General features: G+C 41.0%; 2 protein-coding genes across 2 annotated transcripts; one reads left to right on the plus strand and one right to left on the minus strand.

The window, feature by feature from the left end:
* LOC112553804 (F-box only protein 22-like) lies at positions 1-6,065 on the plus strand. Its single transcript, XM_025221256.1, has 6 exons — positions 1-164; positions 1,617-1,752; positions 2,265-2,433; positions 3,423-3,600; positions 4,566-4,712; positions 5,088-6,065. The coding sequence occupies exons 1-6, from the start codon at positions 16-18 to the stop codon at positions 5,464-5,466; spliced, it is 1,158 nt and encodes a 385-aa protein (XP_025077041.1). The 5' UTR covers positions 1-15; the 3' UTR covers positions 5,467-6,065.
* Positions 6,066-6,195: 130 nt separating this feature from the next.
* On the minus strand, positions 6,196-17,151 carry LOC112553806. Its single transcript, XM_025221258.1, has 5 exons — positions 16,755-17,151; positions 8,917-9,261; positions 8,639-8,766; positions 7,729-7,836; positions 6,196-7,120 (listed from the first exon to the last, which is right to left on the minus strand). The coding sequence occupies exons 2-5, from the start codon at positions 9,256-9,258 to the stop codon at positions 6,778-6,780; spliced, it is 921 nt and encodes a 306-aa protein (XP_025077043.1). The 5' UTR covers positions 9,259-9,261; positions 16,755-17,151; the 3' UTR covers positions 6,196-6,777.
* Positions 17,152-19,821: the final 2,670 nt, after the last annotated feature.

Below are 19,821 nucleotides of genomic sequence, written 5' to 3' on the forward strand. Positions count from 1 at the left end.
TGTTACTCCGCTAATATGCCGATAGCAGTTTTTAAGTTGTCCAAGCACCATGAAAACATGGCCAGGCGTACGCCGCCCAACCTATCCAGCGTCCTGACGTTCCCTCAAGTTGCGAAAGTCATATTAAGTTGTCTGCCAGCAAAAACAATCTACACAAGCGCAAGGTACCACGTATACTTTCAGCGTATGCAATGTGCATTGTCTTTCTTTCATAAATACCAGTTGAAATATCGAAACGAATAGTGATATATCAGAATTACGCATCCAGCTTTTAGTGCCCATGATAGTTTCGGTTTGTTTTTCCTCATTATTAAGACTCATATATTTATTACACCAACTCTTGAAGAAGTAAATTTAGAAGAGGAAATTTTCATCTCTCGCAAATTCAAGCACTTTCACTTGAATTTTTTTTTACAAAACAGTTTTCCAGTACCAGGATCCAAAGTAAAGACTGTCATATATAAAAAAGAAGTCAGTTTACTCACAGCATCAGTTGTTTACAAAATAGTCAGCAGTACTTTATTCTAAATGTTATAAAGGAATAGGGCCCCATACACTAGTGCTTCAGTAACTGTGTCAAGGGCCTGTCATTTCTTCCGCCTTCTTTATCCTGGGAGATCTATATGCTGGCAGGCAAGATTTTTAGTCTCCTGCGCAGACCTTGAACCATCAACCTTCTATGCCATCAATCACCAGGGAACAAATGTTACTTGGGTACTTGATGTTAACTTATAAACCTTACACGTAATGCCTAATTTTAACCAATGCAAACCCTATTTCCCATCTTTAAAATATCCTTATCACCTGGGTCATTAAAAACAATGCACAAAACAGCATGCCTATTCCCCTCTATTCAGTCTGCTCAGCTCCACTTCCCTCCCCCCTGTTCAGTGGGATTGTACCCGATTTTATGTTCAAATACCGTAACTCTTTCTATATAGTTTGCACCCACAAATGTAAATATCTTTATAACTACAGCTCAGTTGTGTTATTACACCCATATTGAATGAGTTGAAATAGTGTTGTGTGATGCCTGCGTGCCACATGAGTTAACACATCTTTACCATCACCAAGCTCAGGGGCCTCACCACATTATATTCATCTCCTACTTTAAAGGACCTCATACTTATATGTTGATGTGAAATAATTATACCTTTCACTTAAATAATAATGAAATTTCTTTGTAATCAGTTACATACAATGTGATAACATAGGCTTCCATGCATGTGGGCACAACCCCATACATACTGTTATTATTAAATCTACAGTGATTGTCCTTTACTGCTGGAATGCAGCGAGTCTTTGCATTGTTCTTCGTTCTTTATCTGCATGACCTTGTTTCAGCACAATGAGTCTGCCTTTGGCTGAGATATTGGGCTTTATAAAGTCTCACATTATTATTATATGCACAACCATGTGCTCACATACACTTATACACCTGTGAATTCATAAATTTGACAAGAAGTGTAATCAGGTAAAGAAAGTTATAATATTCAAAGTAAATATTCAGTGAAAGGTTGGTTTCTTGGGTTCGAAATCTTTTTAAAGATAGGCATCTTTTATTCATTATTATATTTTCTTTTATAAGAACTAACCTGTTAATGTGTTTTCTACAGATTAGTTTGCAAAACCTGGAACACTCAGGCTGATGTTGTCCTGCAGAGAAGGAGGCAGTACTACTGGGACATTTTTCAGCCAGATCAAGAAAAAGATGCTGATGGATGCTATCAAAAGATAAAAGACTTTTTTGAGGTACTGAAGTATTTTATTAAGTAAGACATGTCCATAACATCAAATTTAGGCTAGAAAAGCATTGTTGTCAAATAGCAAAGTAGTCAAAACAGTATAATTAAACAAATGATTTGAGAAATGGACTTGTATGTGCAAGTCCGTTTTATCAAAATGCATGTTTGATTAGCATGTTGTATACTGTTTTTATACTGTTTTGACTATTTAACTGTCCGCTATGCTTCTAGTGCTTTGATCCTTCGTCATTTATTTTGCCAGGCTTACAAATACATCATCCTCACCCTATATACAAGTAATCAAAATAATTAGTTTTTAAGTTTGATGATGTCAGATTATACAGTTACAAGTGATAGTCATTATCCTGATATATTTTTCATCTAGCCTTGCTTTTCAGACTCTTTTTGGCATTTTGTTAAAATGTACCACTAACTGGGAGTGGTAACTGTGATGCCTGTTTTTATACAAATAAAGTAAGATACAAAACATTTTAGAACTTGAACCTTATAATGTTTCAGAAACTTCCTGTGAGACCAGAACATGTAATTATCTTCTGCAGCTCGAAGTTGTGGGAAAGTAAAATTAGATCTTTCAAGCAAGCTACAAAAGTGACATTTTCAAAGGCCTTTCAAAGGCTGCTTCCATTAAGATGCAAAGTTTCATGTATCGTCACAGATGGAGTAATTGGTATGTCATATTTAATATTGTTTAAAGTGTTGACATAATAAATATTTAAGTTATTAATAATAAGGACCATGTTTTTGTCAGTTTGATGATAAGAGTGTTGGAAAATTAATTAGCGAAATCTTTGACTGTCAACATAACATTTGCTCTCTGATTGTTAAACCAGCAGTGATCAACATTTTGCAGTAACTAATGTTGGTGGAATAATAATAGGTGTAGTAAATCCTAAGATTGTTTTTGATACAGTAGCTCCTTAATGATAATGATCATGGTGCATTTCATTGAGCATGATTATTGTATTTTACAATGGTAAAACAGACATTGCATTGAATATGGACCTAGTTGTATATAAAAACATAATACCTGGACATAATAAAGACTGAAAGAAGTCTTCGCATGGCCTGTTTTATCAAGTAATGATGAATGCAGCTGATGTAACGTAGTTCAATGTTAATAGCATGGATAATATGTACAATGAATATGCATTGTTAGATGACAGTCCTTGTCAACTCTTTACAGTTTTGTCAAACCACATTTATCTTGGTAGTTGAATGAGATTTGTAAAGAGTTAATGATCACGGTTTATGGTAAAGTGGGAATTACTTTGACACATTTATTTTCTTTAAATTTGTTTTAATGTCTGCCATCAAAATGTTTTCAATTACTGCAATATCCTTTCACACTACCTTATATTTTGCTTACCAGGAGAAATAGCTTTGACTTGGAAGTTTGTTAGCTTGAAAATTATCTGTTTTAGTTTTTCTTTTTCTTTATTGGAGGATAGAAGGTGATTTGGTGTCCCTTCTCATGGCATTGCTAGCCAGTTACAGTGGTGTGCTGTCAAAACTGCCTGCATACATCTAGCATCTAGTGTTTCATATGTAGGTGTCGTTGCTTTAAATTCCTCATCAGTACAAATTCCTTTGCACCCCAAAAGTTGTAGACTTGATACGTAAAAGGCATGTACAAGCAGCTGCATATTTTTTCATCAGGTACATCTTCAGACTTGAAACAGACTTTAGAATTGGAGCAGAATGATGTCCAAGCAGCTTCTGTTTTGTGCTTTGGAAAACCCTCGGGACTGGAGCTTCGAAGTTTGAAACTGAATTCTGCGATAGCTACTGAAATGATGAATCATGTAAAGAGACAGAGAGGCAGCATGCCTCAGGAGTAAGTTGGGAATAACTTTGAGTGGTAAAATAAAATTGCTGAAAGAAGTATTTCTAACATTAAAAGAGAAGAGAGAGAAGCACAAAGCTAAACTGGGGTGTTGGATATCGATGGTCACATGAAGCCGACATAAAGTTGTAGATATTAACTTCCACAGCAGCATTCACATGAACAGCAATGTTTTGTGAGAGTAATGTAGCTAGATATGCCAGGCAAGAAAAAAAGGGAAGAAGTATCATGGGTAATTATCTTAACAGCAAGATAACAGTGCACTTTAATGTACATGGAGGAAATCTATCCAGTAAATATTTCATGCCTAACAGTCTCACTTAGGAGTGATAATTTTGTCATTAGTACATTAGCCACCGAGAAAGGCATTCTTACATGCAGCTAACACGTTTCAGGACTAGGGTTACTGCAGTATTAGGAGACATTCATAATAGTACAATAGTATAATACATGCAGAACATAAGATTCACAGAACACATAAGTGTAACTTTTTTGTACTAAGTTTGTTGCTTTTTGGTTTTTAACACTTGATGGGCTCTTTAGACTCATATTCTTTGACTTGTAAACATGAATGTGGGAACAATAGGTGAGCTCATGCCAAACAAGTATTTGTGAAAACCGAGTGCAGGTAGCCTAGTGGTTAGAGCATTGGTGTTCCCACTAGCCAGTTCCATACGTGTGTAATATAGCATAAGTCCCAGTTGTAGAATTGGATGCCTGATTTCTTGGAGGGGTGGGGAGGTAAGACAATGAAAGGATAGGCATTGTTCTTACAAAAACTGGCCTCAAGAAGTGGGATCTCCAACACCTCACTCTCCAGTGACCGAATGGTCCTGGAATAACATTTTGCTTTTTATTACCCTCCTCCACCCCCACCCCACTCTACATAGGAAGATTTGTGATAACCACTTTTTTTGGATCCTGTCGTTTAAACTTAATATCTTGCAATTCATCAGGCTGGCTTCTGTGAGTAAAGATCTAAAAACACTGCTGGCATTCAGTGAGGATTCCTGTGAAACAGAAATTGGACAGACACTCTATAAGGCACTTGGGGCCCCGCTGATTGCTGGAGCCATTGTCAAGACCCTGTCCATGGGTCCAGCGTAAGTACTTCTGCTGTCTTTAACTCCACTATTGTATGGTCTTTTTTTTATGGTGCTTCTCACTGCGGCCAAATTTGAGAACTTTTATAACTGTATTACCAAAACGCTTATGGGAACCCATGTGATTACATTAGTTACGTTGTATGAAGAATTGTATTTTTCAGTTAATTAGCACGAAATAAAATTTAAATGAACTTTTTGAAGGAACTCAAATTTGTGGAACTGGATTAGACTTACAGTTTGACAGTTGTACAGTGTAAACAGTGTTTTTGAGAACATTATTACTCCGTACATATTTGTTTTGGCAGTGCCGTCTTGTACACATATTTCTTTTTTGACCGTGCCAGATTGTTTACATTATGTTATCTTATACAGGCACAAAGACGAGGTGCTCAGTTGTCTGGGCTTCTGTGGTGCTGACATCCAGACGGCATCAGTTATGTTTTCCATGCAAGTGGACACTTCCGAAGAAGCTGAAAAGGTTGCTGCACGCTTGAGACAAAAAGTAGTAGGAATGCCTTTAAAAAATTCGATTGCTTTCATGTTTGCCTGTGTTGGAAGGGGAGAATATCATTATGGTTTACCCAGCGTGGAGTCCAGTGCTTTCCGCAAGTACTTCCCTGATACACCACTACTTGGACTTTTTGGCAATGGAGAAACAGGATACGAGTTTCCCATAGAGGGAGATGTGGGTGACATTCCACGTATGTTTCATGCCTACACCACAGCAGTAGTTTTGCTTTGTCTGCCATGATGCACAATCTGTCATCTACTGTTGTGAATAACGCTCGTGTCTGGACAGTAAGGGTTTGGTGAAGAAACAGAATTTATTAATATTGGGCTTGGGTAGGCCATTGAAGAAAATGTTCACAATAGACACAGACACACCATAGCAAGCTATAATCACACAGCATTTCAAAGTATTATGTAGTTGGATTTAATGTTAATGATAGTAATGTTTTGTGACTTGATGCCCAAGACACATGAAGTTATATTAGGTACTGCTCCCAACTTAATTACTTGTGGATGAATGAAGGAATACAAATTATGCTGGAAATGAAGAAAAGAATGCAGCTCTTGGAGACAGCTCTTACTTGATGACAGGACTGCACTTGAAGCTGCCATTGCGAGGAACAAGATATTGTCTTTAGTGTTGATAGTTATTATGAATCATACATCTGTTGCAGATGTAGAAGGATTGAGGAGAATTGGGCAAATGAAGGATAGTTAAATCATGAATGGCAGAACATTGTATCAGGATGGTGCTAATTTTTGCGCAGCAAATGTGATGAATATATTGTGAAACAGTGAATTTAAATATTTGTTGTAAAAAATAAAATTATGATGAATCAAGCAGCTTGCTTCAACATTACAAAGTGTGACTTGATTTTGCATTGGATGTAGCAAAACCAAAGGAATCTGACATACTGCAGAATAATAAATATTGGTTGAGTTTGCATTAGCCATGTATTGCAGAAGAGTAAACGTGTATGATAACTGCAAATCAAAATGTACGAAAACACAAGACCGAACATCAGATTTCTCAAAAAATATATATATAAAGGTTTGCAAGGAATGATGCTCATAACTTTATATGCAGATTAAATGTGGGTATATATTGTGTAAATAAGTATAAATATAGAAATTCAATGCCCAGTACTCCAAAGCCATTGAAGAAAAATTTCTTTAGACCACAGCCTTGTGAGCATTTTGTATGCACATAAGCTGGTTCTTCAGTGTTTTAGTCATGAATCAGATCTTGTATTACTTAGCTTTCCTAAGAAAATGAATGGCCTCAAGCATGACTCTTCTATCTCCATGATTTTGCTTATATTGCTTTTCTAATCACTCACCACCTATTGGCATTATTTTCGCCTCATAGTTTCTCCAGCAAACTGAGTCTCTGAGCTTTTGTTCATTTTTGGAATGTCACCTGTATCGACTCAAATAGTCTTCAGAATTCATCTGTAGGTAGCTAGCAGTGATTCTAGTTTCAACCTTACTTTCAGATATGCGTTTTCAATCCACCCAACCCTGCGGAACAAACACTTTATTTATGCATTGCTCACTCAGGGGCTCTTGTGGATTCTGTGGCAGTCGTTTGGGTGGTAGTACCCGAGGCAGGGGAGGGCACAGCTTTCCAGAAGTCGGGCGGAGCGTCGACGACCCTCACTTGTCCTCCGTGGAGACTGAGGCCGTGGGCGGCCAGCCTGCCCCTGGAGCTGACCAGCTGCTCGCGCACAGATGAAAACTGGTGGCCGCCGACGTTGAGGCACTCGCAGTGGGAGGGCACTTCGTGTGCCACAAAGCCGAGCCCCCGCCCCGACGTCCACACCAGCGACCAGTGAGCACGACTCATTTGCAGGCAGCGGCCGCTGTTGCCGCCGTTGCAGGGAGCGTTCTCGTTCCTGTTGATCCACAGGGAAAGATTTGGTTACAGAAAGGGCTTTTGTGAAATTCATCCACTATGTATTGGAATGAGGGAAGCTCAAATGGACAATAAATCGTAATGAAATGTATAAATCATTAAAAAGGGGAAAAAGCAAGTTGCGCAGATGACAGGATTTTTTTTTTTAATGAAAGTCCATGGTATCATGACCTCATAAGATTCCTCGTTCTTGCGACTGTACAACTGTCCACCCTTTGCATAAAAGAGTGATTTTTTAAAAAAAATCTACAATTGTGATAGTTAACAAGGCTTAATGGGATTTCTGTATTTCAAGCACTCTGTCAGTGATCGACCTGCTCGCTTGAAGATCGGTTAACGTGTGTTTGGCTTGGGTTGAAATTCTAAAACACACACACATATCAACAAACCATGTCGCACGGAACTGATTTTTATTTATTTATTTTATTTTTGCACTAATCTGTGTACTGAAGTGTTATATTCGTTTATAATATGAGAAGGATTGTCATTATCGCTGATGGTTAGCAGCATGGTTTCTGTGTTGACATGTCTGTGTGTATCTTTTCATCAGTCGGTAGTGGGGTGGAGATGGTGTCGTGAAATACTTACACACATCTGCCGGACGGAATGAACTGGTAAGCGTTGTCGAAGTTGACGACCGTGTGGTTCATCCCTGCGAAATCCACGACCCATTCTGCGATCTCGTACCCGATCTCCCTGCAACGGCGAGCCAGACTTGTATATAAAGCTTTACCCAAACGGGTTTTATGTTTGATTAGGTTAGGAAACATTAATGGAAGAGAAAGGAAGCAGGAGTATGCACACACATTTATCATGACTTTGGAATGTGCGATATCGTATGGCGATTTCTGGAATGAAATGCTCGAGAAGGGTGTTCCGCTTACACGAAGGTGTTCAAAGTCAAAAAATATTCCGAAATGAGAAAGAGACAGGATTGAGGGAGGGGGAGAATTAGTTTCAGTGTTACATGACTTCGTTAAGAAATATTCAGTGCGGTATGGTCGAGTCATTAGCAATTAGCGACCTGCGGTTTAGTTTGTAACATAACTCACACTAAGTCAAATATCTTTTATAGCCTCCCCTAAAGTGGGAACCGGTATTTTGATCTTTCATTCCCAGCCGGAAGCTCCGGTCTGGTAACCAAGTACTACATCCTGTTCATATAAAAGCAGTGAACAATACGAGATTTCAATCAATGGCAGATGATCCTCTCTGTATCGGTGTTAGGCACCAACAGACCGTCCTATTCGAGAAGTCCATTCTCCTGTCTTCAAACACCGACATCACCATTAGATAAATTATTTTTTTTTATCGATGTGTCTGACAAGCTTTAAGAACACTGTACAGCAATATGATCACACACACGTACAGACATAAACGGTGACCCCACGACAAACCTGCTGCCAGGCCATCGGTGCCGCAACAGCTGGAATGGCTTCCCTTGGAACCCGAAATGCACGGGAAAAAAGACAAAAGACAAAAACAAAAAATTGCTCACGTAACACAGTTTCCACAGCGACCGTCAGGTGGGGTGGACGAAAACGTTGCCGCTTGGATATCCGCATGTTTTCTTTGTGCCACCAGGCGGCGCGAGGGCGCGTACATTCGGTCCCCTGAGGTCGACGTCTGCAAGAAATCCAATGTCCATGTCTAAAAGCGTACTAAAAGCGTAACTGGCCTCTTCCGTTCTTGAGATATTTTTAACATTCCGTGGTCGTAAAAATCATTACGGTACACCGAGAATGCGTTTTTAAGTCCAGACATAAGGATACCTACCCAGTGTCCTCGCCCAGGCACCACACGCATCAGGTCGTTCTCCGCCAGAAAGGCCCCCGGAAACAGTCTCCTCAGCTCATCAGGGTTGTCGAGGCTGCAGGAGCGGTTGTCCAGCATAGCCAGGTGCAGGTCTTTGAAGAAGACACGGCCAAGATTGCTAAGCCGGTCACGGAGGTCGTCACGGCTGAGGCTGCTGCCTCCTCTGCTGGTCCCCCCTGCCCCCAGGGAGCGTCCTCTTTGACGGGTGGGCCATACGCTGCTGGGAAGGCGCAGGCAGCAGAGGAGAGGAAGATGAAAGAACAGGTATGCTGTCGTCACCACGGAGTTGCTGCACCCAGACATACCCTGTAATCAAGCTGCTTTTGTCTGAATGGATACTTTAATTGCTGAAGTCTATTAACGGTATTAGGAAAAAAAGTGAACAAAGCAAAGGTGGGTATGTAAACTAAACTCAAGCAAGAGCTAATTGCAGAGAAAGAGCGTTGTCTTGATGCATGTTGACCACAAATACCCGAAATAAGTAAATCGAATTTAGCTGATTCCTGAAGAAAAATGTGTGACATCTACCTTTCCGAGAAACATGGAGTTGCGATGAGTAGTACCAATGAGAGAATTAAGTACATCAGTAGCACAGTCACCCTGGACCACTCCTGTCCAGAATCAGGCGTGCGGGAAGCAAGCGGTGAAGCAAGTACACTGTACTTCTAATCGAGGGGTGAGTTTGTGTGTATGGTCTTCTTCAAAGTGCATAATCTGCAAAGTGCAGAATTCCCCAAAACCTCAAGGGTGACAAGACTGTAAGCGATGTGCGGGCGATGTGATTAACGATCACAGAGGCGTGCCGGACAGACAAGTCGGGAGGATGGGGCGGCGAGAGATGAAAAAACACTAAGAGCAAACTTTAGGATGAAAGCAGATGTTGAACGACGACGTAACGAAACTGTGTAACAGGACGACAGGAAGTCGACGAGCTGTAGCTGTTGTCGTGTAAGATTATAACTGTAGTAGCTAGGTTATACGGTTAATGACTTGCTTTAAATCCCACCCTCCCCAGGAGGCATTATAACAGAGAAGACATTGTACTTCTCTCCCTAACAAAAGTTGACTCTGGAAGACAATTCAGCCAATTCATGTGGGGCTGTTCTAACTATTCCACAGACGGAGGTGGGATAATATCGAAGGAATATATGTACATAGCATCCGAAGATGGTACACATCTTAAAGAAGACAGTTAGCTGTGGAGAAATAACTTTTGTTTGGCGTCTGTAATCAAAGAACTTTCGAATGATAAACCATTTTGTTCAGACTAATTCTTGGCACTTCGTGTACGACTTGTCTTCCTTCGTGTTCACTGGTCCCATCACCTCACACTCGCCTACCGAGGCAAGTAATTCTGGCGGAAAACGCAACAGCATTTTCCACAAAGAATCTTGTCGCAGTCAGGATTCAACATTTTACCTATAGGGAGGAATTAGGCTAGCGGGCTTAACCCTTTCTGCGTGTGCCAACCATTATAACAAGAAACATTATGGTTAAAAGCTGTGACTAGAGGACCAGCGGAACTGTCTCACGGAAGACGGTGAAGGGGATGGTGGGAATTCATCGTCCTTCATCAATTTGGAATGTGACGATGCTGACGTGACATATTCTTCACACAGAGAAGTAACATTAACTGTGCAACATCTGAATATCAACGAGTATTATGAAATTATTATGTATTATTAAGTGGCATACATGCGCTATAGCATAATCGTCGCCACCTGTCAAAAATATGGCAGAGAAGATGGAGGCGGAGTTATGGAAACTGTATGATATCATGTTGTAAGGTAGCATCCACAAACTCAAATACCAAACACTCACGACAGTAAACAAATAGTCACGAGAGCGAAGGAGTTAAAACCCTCGAGACACAGCGGCAAGCAACACATGACGTCAGCCTTCACAAAAGGTAAAAGGTGAATCCAAATTTAATGCATAGATCTAGCGTAATTTGCATGTTTTCGGTTTGTCAGACTCCACCTGCTTTTAAAACAAATCCGCAGCGACGCGGTAATAAATTATTTACAAAAAAACTGAGATACAAACGACAGGTGAGAGCATGCCAACAGACATTGTCTAGGGAGGGGGAATTTACGACGTCTGCCCCGCGCCATGCTGAGTAAGATGTTTTCGGTTCAGTGCTGCTCACAAGGAAGATCTGTGTGACTGTTGCTGGCGTCTGCGTGCATGTGAGGGAGAGTGTGTGCACGTGTGTGAGGCCAGTGGACAGGTGACGGTGCTTTTTTGAAGTGGGGGGGGGGAATAGTACCATATTAAGTTGCGCCACTTATTTAAACTAGAAAAGAGATTGCTTGACATTCAAGGTGGCGATAACGGTTGTCGGCGTGTAACTGATAGTCCCAGTACAGACTACCTCTACCCAGTCACTTCATTTTCTCCGACAATGTCCAGAGGCTGTAAGTACAGAGAAAAAGAGGGACATCAACAGTAAACAACACCTTCGTCATCATGGAACAGGGACCCTCCTTCCACACCTCCCCTAGCCTCTTACTTTCCCATCCTCCACTCCCTTGTTGCTCAGATGTCCACCCCACATCATCCCAAACTGCATGATGACCACTTCTGACGATGATGACTCATTGATGTTACGAGTGACCATCATCTTGTTTTCTGCCAGTGGTGGGAAGTGATGTCGTAAGGTGACTTGCTGGTGGACAATCAGACAATTGAGGTTTGTAACAAGCACAATGTTTTGTTACTGATTTGTCTGACATGACTTTTGTCTCTCTTTAGCCTCTTGTCCCTCTTGAATCCATGAACTTTACCAGCTACTAGTGTTAAGAAAGACATCAATACAGTAGCCAGCTAAAAGACCTCAAAACCAAGTTGGCCTTTTTCAGCATCAGCATCAGTCAGATTAGTGTTAGTGGCATCCTTTGCTCTTTCTCTGCCCAGTCGGAAGAAATGGGTGCATGGGGATAAAACTTCTGTCTTCAATATACTATGCTTTTGATTCGTTGAGCCACTTAGTCTTTTCTTCTGCGGCGACTGGTATTTGGGACGCTTTATTTTAATATTTATTTTTCATAAGTTGCGGACGAGCGTTCCCAAGTCACGTACAGGGCATGACGAGAAGTGGGGAAGATGGAGGGTGAGTTCTCGCCCAGTCATCGTCTTTGATCTGTGTAGTGGCGATGGTGGTTGCGGTGGTGGTGGTGCTGATGGTGCGGGGAGGGATGTGAGGTAAGTATGCACCTTCTGGGTCAACCGAGGAGAGTCTCAGACAACACCAGTCTGGGGGTCTGGAGCGATGAGTGTCAAGTCACGACCTTCGTCTGGGCATGCGTGACAAGTTACCTGTTTCACGGCGAGAGACCACTCCCCTACCCACCCTCCATCCCTTTACCACCTGCACCCCAACCCCGGTGATGTAGCGTTGTGGCCAGTCTTTCAAAACTCGGGCTCACACCCCGTCACGCTCCACTATTAATTAAATAGCAGACCATCGTGTCAATGTCTGTCACTTGTTTTTCTTTTTTGCCACACTCCACTTTTTTATATTTTACGGCTCGGTGTTTTGGAAGTGCACGAGGGGTCAAAATCAACATAGATGACTGAGGACGCTTCTTCAGATGCCAGTTTAATGGGCAGAGGGCCTGCTGTAAATTTTCTACCCGCTTGCAGCTAGGACGTCACACACCGTCACGACGTGTTGTTACATCACCCCTGTGACGCCACTCTCGTGACGTACCAATTACCGGGAAACCGTTCTAACTAGGATACACGGACCTCACCAATCGAACAAGCAGCATAACAAAAAAAAACCAAAACAAACCAAAAAACAAAAACAAAAACAAAAATGTATAAACCCCCAAACATATGTAAAAAATGTAAAAACCCCCAAACAAATAAACCAAAAAAACCACCAAAAAAAATCAAGAAACAAATAAAAAAACAACAAAAATAATAAAAGAAGAGGCATATAAAGACAATAAATAAAAGACGAAACAAACAAAAAAATAATAAAAAAATAAAGAAAGCAATGAATGAAAAAAATAAATAAAAATCAATAAAGAAATAAACAAGCAAAAAAAAAAAAAACTTAAGTTAATGAACAAACAAAGAAATGAACAGCGAAACGAATAAAGTCCCAGATAATGGACATCCGAGGGTCTGTATGCAGGTAGTACGCGGAGGTCGTCTGCACCAGATGTTAGACACTGGGGAGACCTTGCGACAACTCCTTTTTTTTTAAATATGTGACGTCACGTGCGTACACAGATACACCCAAATAACATATGCTCTCGCACCTTCACAACATATGCACGTGCATCCTGTCGTCAGTGTTCTTGACTTCTTTCCGTACATGGCGATGTTTAGAGATGTGTATCTCGAGAACGGTTGAGAGGAAATAATATTTTGCTATTAAAGTATTAGACACATTTGTTGCAACTCACTAGTTCTTTAAAACACGGTAGAGGGAAGGCCAATCACAAACAGATATCTAAAACATCGTGTTGGCCCATCACAACGTCTGTACTTTCAAAAATTCATCCTGATTCATCACAAAGCTGCAGGTTCTTGACACCATAGAGACCACAAAAAGGAATGCTGTGTCGTGTAAGCAGCCCTCATCTTACATCCTGTGACAGTAAGCAGCCCCCATCTTACATTTTGTGACGGCAAACAACTATTTTACATTTTATGACAACAGGTATCCATTTTCAACCCTCTGGCAGCAGCAGCCTTCTTGCATCCTTCAGCCATCCTCAGCGGTCCCTCTTTATCCTATGAAGGCAAATGACCATTTTCCTTCCTATGAAAGCAGATGGCCTCTTACATCCTCCGACAGCGACAGATCTCTTATCTCAATATATTATAACCATCAACACCTATTATCAAGTGATGCGGTGGCTACAGAAGAGATACAGAGAGCATCATTTGTGGCATTTACTTGGCACTAAGAGATATTTTCTTTATTTAAAAAGATAGGAAACAGTTGACCTTGTTACGTATGCATACTTGCGAGAGTACTAACGGTGCATAGACGGTAACCACCAGCCCCTGTTCCTGTGATACAGCTGACAGAAAACCCACCCAAGCTGCCCTAACACTTGTAGGGTGAGTGTTAGCACGAGAGGAGCAGTCAACTACAACTGTCCTCTCCTTTCACCACGCGAGACACACTTTGTCAGCTTCATTTCATCGCACTCAGTCGCTCCATCACACATTCACTCCCACCCCACCCAACCCGACCTCCCACTGCCTTTTTTATGAGTCTCTTTTTTGTTTCTTTGTTGGTTTTTTTTTTTTGTATTTTTGCTTCTTTGTTCTTCACTAAGGTGACATTTTTTTCCCTTCTGTTTTCTCTTTCATTTTATCTATCTTTCTTTTATCCTTCATCAAATGACAATTTTAGGGGTAAACAGTTATTTAAGATAGATTCAAATTAAACTGAGAGGTAACGTAGAAAGAGACATATGAGGAAAGGAGTTGGAGGGACGGGGGTTACACCCACAAACATCGGGTAGAGACGAGTATGCATTTCTATCATCATTAAAACTGTGACCCACAACCATTACTAAAGGGATGAAGGTCAACTTCGCATCCCCTTTCCCCTCCCGCGTTTATTTTTTGCCGCAGTGCCGACGCTGGACTCAGTTTTGATTGCCGAGGTAGCTAGGGAAGGACACGTGACACTTCTGTGTCAAGGGCACACCAGTCAATCTTAACGTCCTTTCTTTTCTATCTCTTGTTTATTTTGTATCTTTCTTCCCCATTCTTCCATCTCTATTCTAGTGAATTCATTCATAAATTAGACCTTTCTTTTTTCCTTCTTCATGTATTTTATTTGTGAAGTACTTATGTTCAAAAACCAATGTTTTCCTGTTCTTTTCTTTACAAGCGGCATTTCTAAGTCTTTTAGTCTTAGGACAGAGGCTAGAGGAAGTGTGGTCTTGACTACCGAGTGAAGAAGATGTTTCACTGCTGTGGTGTAAGAGTTACCAGGCTGACCTTTGCTCCAGGATGACCGCGGCCCAGAGGGGAGTAACTCAGGATGATCCAGGATCCCTGTTGTCCCAGGATGAACACTGTCTTGTGACCGCTATCTCAGGGTGACCACCACAGAGAAGTGCTTTCATCCTATTCTCTGTGATGGGGTCTGGCACTGCAGACAACGCACGTTTTGGGCTCTTTCCATACTTACTTATTTACAAGTTTACGAGGTTGTGTTTGTCGAAATGCTTTCTGAAGGTTGTCGTGGGTAAGGCTAACAGACAGCCAATGAAGAGAATGGGAAATGAAGGTTTGAACAAGCAGATAGCACGTTCTTCAAAGCTACGAGTACCTAGCCTACGACCCGTGGTGCCAACGATGTTCAGACAGGCGAGCGGTCCTGTTACAAGGGGAACAAACCCTGAGTGTTGTCGCCCCTCGTGGCAAAGACAAGGGCTTCTGTCCACCGCTGCTTGTTCTCCGTTGTCAGAACCTAACCTCGCCTTTTAAAGGGGAATAAGAGGCAGGCAGACAAGGCCACCTGTCTAAGATTCCTCCAATTTAAGGACAAGGAAGTGACACAAAATGATTTTTCAAGAATTTTTGTACGAGCGCAGTTTTCGTCCTTGTTGGCTTTATTTAGTTGTCATAAAAATTGTTTCTTTTGTTTACAAAACACTTTCGGTTTGATTGAGTAGTTTAAGGTAAACTAACTCGTCAACTAACCATATTAAATCTAGATTAGCATTCAAACAACTGTATGTGAATGGGGAAAAGGTTCGTTCTTCTATAAAATTCAGTGTATGAAAAAAAGTAGTTTGTTACGTACATTAAATTCACTACAAACGATATCATTTCGTTCTGTAATAATGTTAAGGTCATAATGCAATGTTTCTACTCCAAAAACAAGAAGCAAAACATTCCATAACAAACATAAGAGGTGGTTTTTTTCTGTTTGAAATTTAGAATCACGCCAAACCATTTTTTTTCCAACCGACTGTAAGATGTGAAGGGAAGTACACAAGGGTCAGGGTGAGCAGTGAGAAAGGTTCCCTTGTGTGTGCCAGGTAGGGGAGAGGGGCGGCTGTAAGGCTGAACTAAGTGCTGTGTTTGCGTCGCTAATGTTTACGGACAGGTAGTATTAAGTAAACAAACTGTCAGAAATACGCTTTGTACTCTCCCTTCCCTCCTAGTCTCCCTCTCTCTCGTGCACACACACACAGACCATACAATGTACACCGTAAGCAATAGACGAACTGTTACATCAGTTACACAAATTAGTTAAAGAATGTTTTCAATTAACTCTCTACGCCAAACCTGGTTTGTTGTGATAATTCAGCAAAACAAACAAGGTATACTAGTTCAAAAGTGCTTTGTCACTGGTCCGTTACACCACACCTGGCCACCTGCGGATGTCAAAGTAAATCTCGCCAAGACAGTAAGCCCTCGACAATAGATTTGTTAGTGCTCCACATATAAATGTGTGTCTTCGGCAGGTAGACAGACAGACAGACAGACAGACAGACAGACAGACAGACAGACAGACAGACAGAAAGACAGACAGATCTCAATCAATCTAAAAGAAATGGTGTGTAATATTAGTTCGTCCCTGTTTCGGTGTAGGTGACAAAAATGTCTCACCTACGTTAATGAAATGCATTGTGCTCATCTGAGAAAACTCTTTTGCAACGAAATCATTACCATCAAGCAACATCCCTTGTAAACAAATTAAAGTACACAAGTAGAAGTTACAGAAACATTATATCTACATACTTCAGGTAGGCACCATACAACTATTTGTTTAGATACAATTCAAGGAAATATGTTTGTATACAACTTACCTTTATCGTTTGCTTAGAGGTAAACTTTTTCTAGAAGCTAGTGAAAAGTAAAATTTAGCAATTCATATGCTGGAAGAAGGCTTGTTGTAAAATGTCCTTCAGAAAAAGATGGTTTCAAGTGTCGCTATGAGGAGATGCTTGTCTTTGTCTTTAGAAACACTTCCGTTCCTTGCTGGTCGCCTCAAGCTTGTCAGGCTGCATTGGTAATTCCTTTCACACAGTTGCATCGTTCGTCGCGAACATCAAATAAAAAAGAAACCACAGAAATAATTCGTTTGAAAGACTTAGTTCCTTGCAGAGAAAGCAGTGAAGCATCCTGAGGGCACTAGTGCACAGCACCTCGAGATTCATTGTCCACATTTCAACTCCCCGTGTTTCGTGACCTGGCTGACCCTATCCCGTCTGTCCCCTCTCTGGGTCACGACCTTTACGTTTGTGTGATCGCCAGCATCTTATATTTTGTAAGCTGCGAATCATAGTAAAAGTAGCTATTTATTAACTTTGTAATATTTCACAGAAAATAATGCTCTACGGAAACATAAGAGTTATGCTCCGAGCACTAATTACACGAACAACATGAAAGGTAAAAATTGTACAAGTGAACAAAGATGAAGCTACAGATGATACTGGACAACAGCCAGAGTGAGGCTTGTGACATAAGCCTTCACGTGCTCAAGGATGTAAGAATAGATGAATAAATTTATCAAGAAATATCACGTCATCGGTGGCAAACGTCTGCATGGATGCTATTCTCTCGTTGGCACTCGCGCAGTCGCATGAAGAAATCTTGTGTGTTGGTTGACGTAGTTCATACCATCTCCACCACTGCCAATCACGACTACCAAAGCCAGGCGCCGCAATCACCGTCACCACCACGTGTCATCACTACTACCATCGCAACTACGAGTCACGACCACCACCTCGCTTCTTCCTATTTTATCTCCGTCTCTGGTCCCTGAATCTGTCCGTTTACAAGGAAGGGAAACAATCGTGTCCAAACACCGCTGCCATGTGAGGAAGGTTCACCCTGTCGCCAAGAGAAACCATTTTGGAAGACTAGCGAAGGAGTTATTTCCCTTGCTCCACAAGGCCCGCGACACATGGAAATCAATCTGGAACCTTTGTGATGTGACTTCTAGAGAACTAGGAACTGTTTGGATCGAATATAGACAATATTTGATTCTTTTGAATGAAGCGGTAGGTACATACTTTTGATAACCTGTCGTCTGCTCTCGTATTTTGCTTGAGGGATTGCGTCAGAATAGTGCCAGTCCTCAGCTTCTTTAACTTTGGTTTTTTTTTTTTTACTTTTTAAAAAGGGTGGGAGGGGGAGAGAAATGTACCCCGTAGTGATCTCAGCCTCGACTGACATTCACCTGGGGCTGTAGTTATGAAACGAGAGTAAGTCACCTTTCCAGGAAAAAAGGGAAGCTACGGGAAAAGCGTCTTGTTTCCGAACCAGAATCGCTGTCCACACCCCTTGGACACTGCTTCATACTTTATTCCAAAGTATCTTTGCCATCGCTTTATATCTACCTTTAGGGCTTCAACAACATTTTTTGGGTCTAGACACCGCTTTATAATTTTGGAAACAAGACACCCGTCTTTATATTCCGCTTGTTGCCCCGGGGTAACGACTTACCCAGCCTCATAACTACCTCTGTAGGAGACGTTTGTGTTTCTGTAGCCCTGACTCAGGTGGAAGTCACCGCAAAGCTGAAAGGATCAAAGCTCCAAGGGTCAAAGCAGTAAGAATTAAAGTTACTACTAGGCGATGAAAAGTCACTAAAACTCCATGACGATTATTTAAAAACGGGTTTGAAATCTGTTTCCTGTTGTCACCCACAGACTCGCCAACATCCGAGGACAGAAATTGGTTAATCGCCAGAAGAAGCAACAGAGCATAAAGTAGTGTCGGAAGAATTTTCGGAACTTGAACGTTTTTTAGGTCAAAATTTGTAAAAAGTTCTTGAATTTAACTAATAGAAAACACATGGAAAATACCTTTTGATGGCTGTAACAATGATATCATGCAAAACACTGATCTCACGAGGTTTGACAATTATAGTACAGCAATACAACATGATACTTATTGTTCGCTTAGGAGTATGTTTTAGAAAAAAGTCCTTTTCAGCCATGTAGACATTGGATCATGTCTTTTGTATGTGCGGCCACATTTTCTCATTTCCTCAATCTGCCTGCGTGTGCGGGTGTGTGTCTGTGGGTGGGTGTGTTTAGACTACTTGTAGGGAGATTCACAACCTACAGTCACATGCTCAGTAGAAGCCTTTAAATCTTTAAACAAAATCCCTTAATTTAGCACAAGACAGATTTTGCTGGGCGGACACTGTATGGTTGTTATAACATAAACACTCCTAACATTGTGGGAAGAAATATGTATTGTGGTTGAACCATCACTTAATGTCCCCGCTAGCGACCCAGAAATTAGGGCAATGTGACCGCATTCTTTGATGGGTGGAACACAAGTAGCCCCAGACGAAACAAATCTTTGTACTCACACGAGACATCTCAACATGAATATTAAATTATTTTATTTTTGCTTTCGTTTTTATGCAATCAAGGCAGCCGCTCTCCCGGACATTGTACAGCTTCAGAATTAAGATACTGCAATTTTTGTATTTTGTTCTGTATCTTGTACAATAAAATGTAAAAAATAAACTCAAAGTGAACTAGAAATTTACATATCATAAATGATACCAAGTTGAAAGAAGAGATTTCGGCTGTATTTTTGTTAGCAGGAATAATAAAAACAGTCAAGCTGACCATTGATGCGATGCATATTATAATGCAGATAAATACTGTCCCTCTATCATAATGCAAGTAAATAAAGACTGTCACTATATTACACTGCAAAGTAAATAAATACTCTCCTCTTAGTCTCGGCGAGCTAAACGATAAATGGGACTAAACCGGAAGCTTTGTACACACCAGCCTCGCTTTAGTAGTTAACTGGAAAAAAAATCGTCTGCCAGCATGTACAAGTTCGTGGTTTGACGAGTAAAGAGGTAGGATGCTGAGCGAGGGAGGCATATATCACTTTTGCCTG

Source organism: Pomacea canaliculata, linkage group LG13 (genome assembly GCF_003073045.1).
Source record: "Pomacea canaliculata isolate SZHN2017 linkage group LG13, ASM307304v1, whole genome shotgun sequence".
NCBI classification, from domain to species: Eukaryota; Metazoa; Mollusca; class Gastropoda; order Architaenioglossa; family Ampullariidae; genus Pomacea; species Pomacea canaliculata.

Coding starts and splice junctions, on each gene's coding strand:
- LOC112553804 (XM_025221256.1), top strand. CDS start 16: ATGCCGATAGCAGTTTTTAAGTTGTCCAAGCACCATGAAAACATGGCC. Junction 2,434..3,422: donor CGTCACAGATGGAGTAATTG/GTATGTCATATT, acceptor TTTTTTCATCAG/GTACATCTTCAGACTTGAAA. Junction 3,601..4,565: donor AGAGGCAGCATGCCTCAGGA/GTAAGTTGGGAA, acceptor GCAATTCATCAG/GCTGGCTTCTGTGAGTAAAG.
- LOC112553806 (XM_025221258.1), bottom strand. CDS start 9,258: ATGTCTGGGTGCAGCAACTCCGTGGTGACGACAGCATACCTGTTCTTT. Junction 7,837..8,638: donor CGCTGTGGAAACTGTGTTAC/GTGAGCAATTTT, acceptor TCGCCGTTGCAG/GGAGATCGGGTACGAGATCG. Junction 7,121..7,728: donor ATTCCGTCCGGCAGATGTGT/GTAAGTATTTCA, acceptor GTGGATCAACAG/GAACGAGAACGCTCCCTGCA.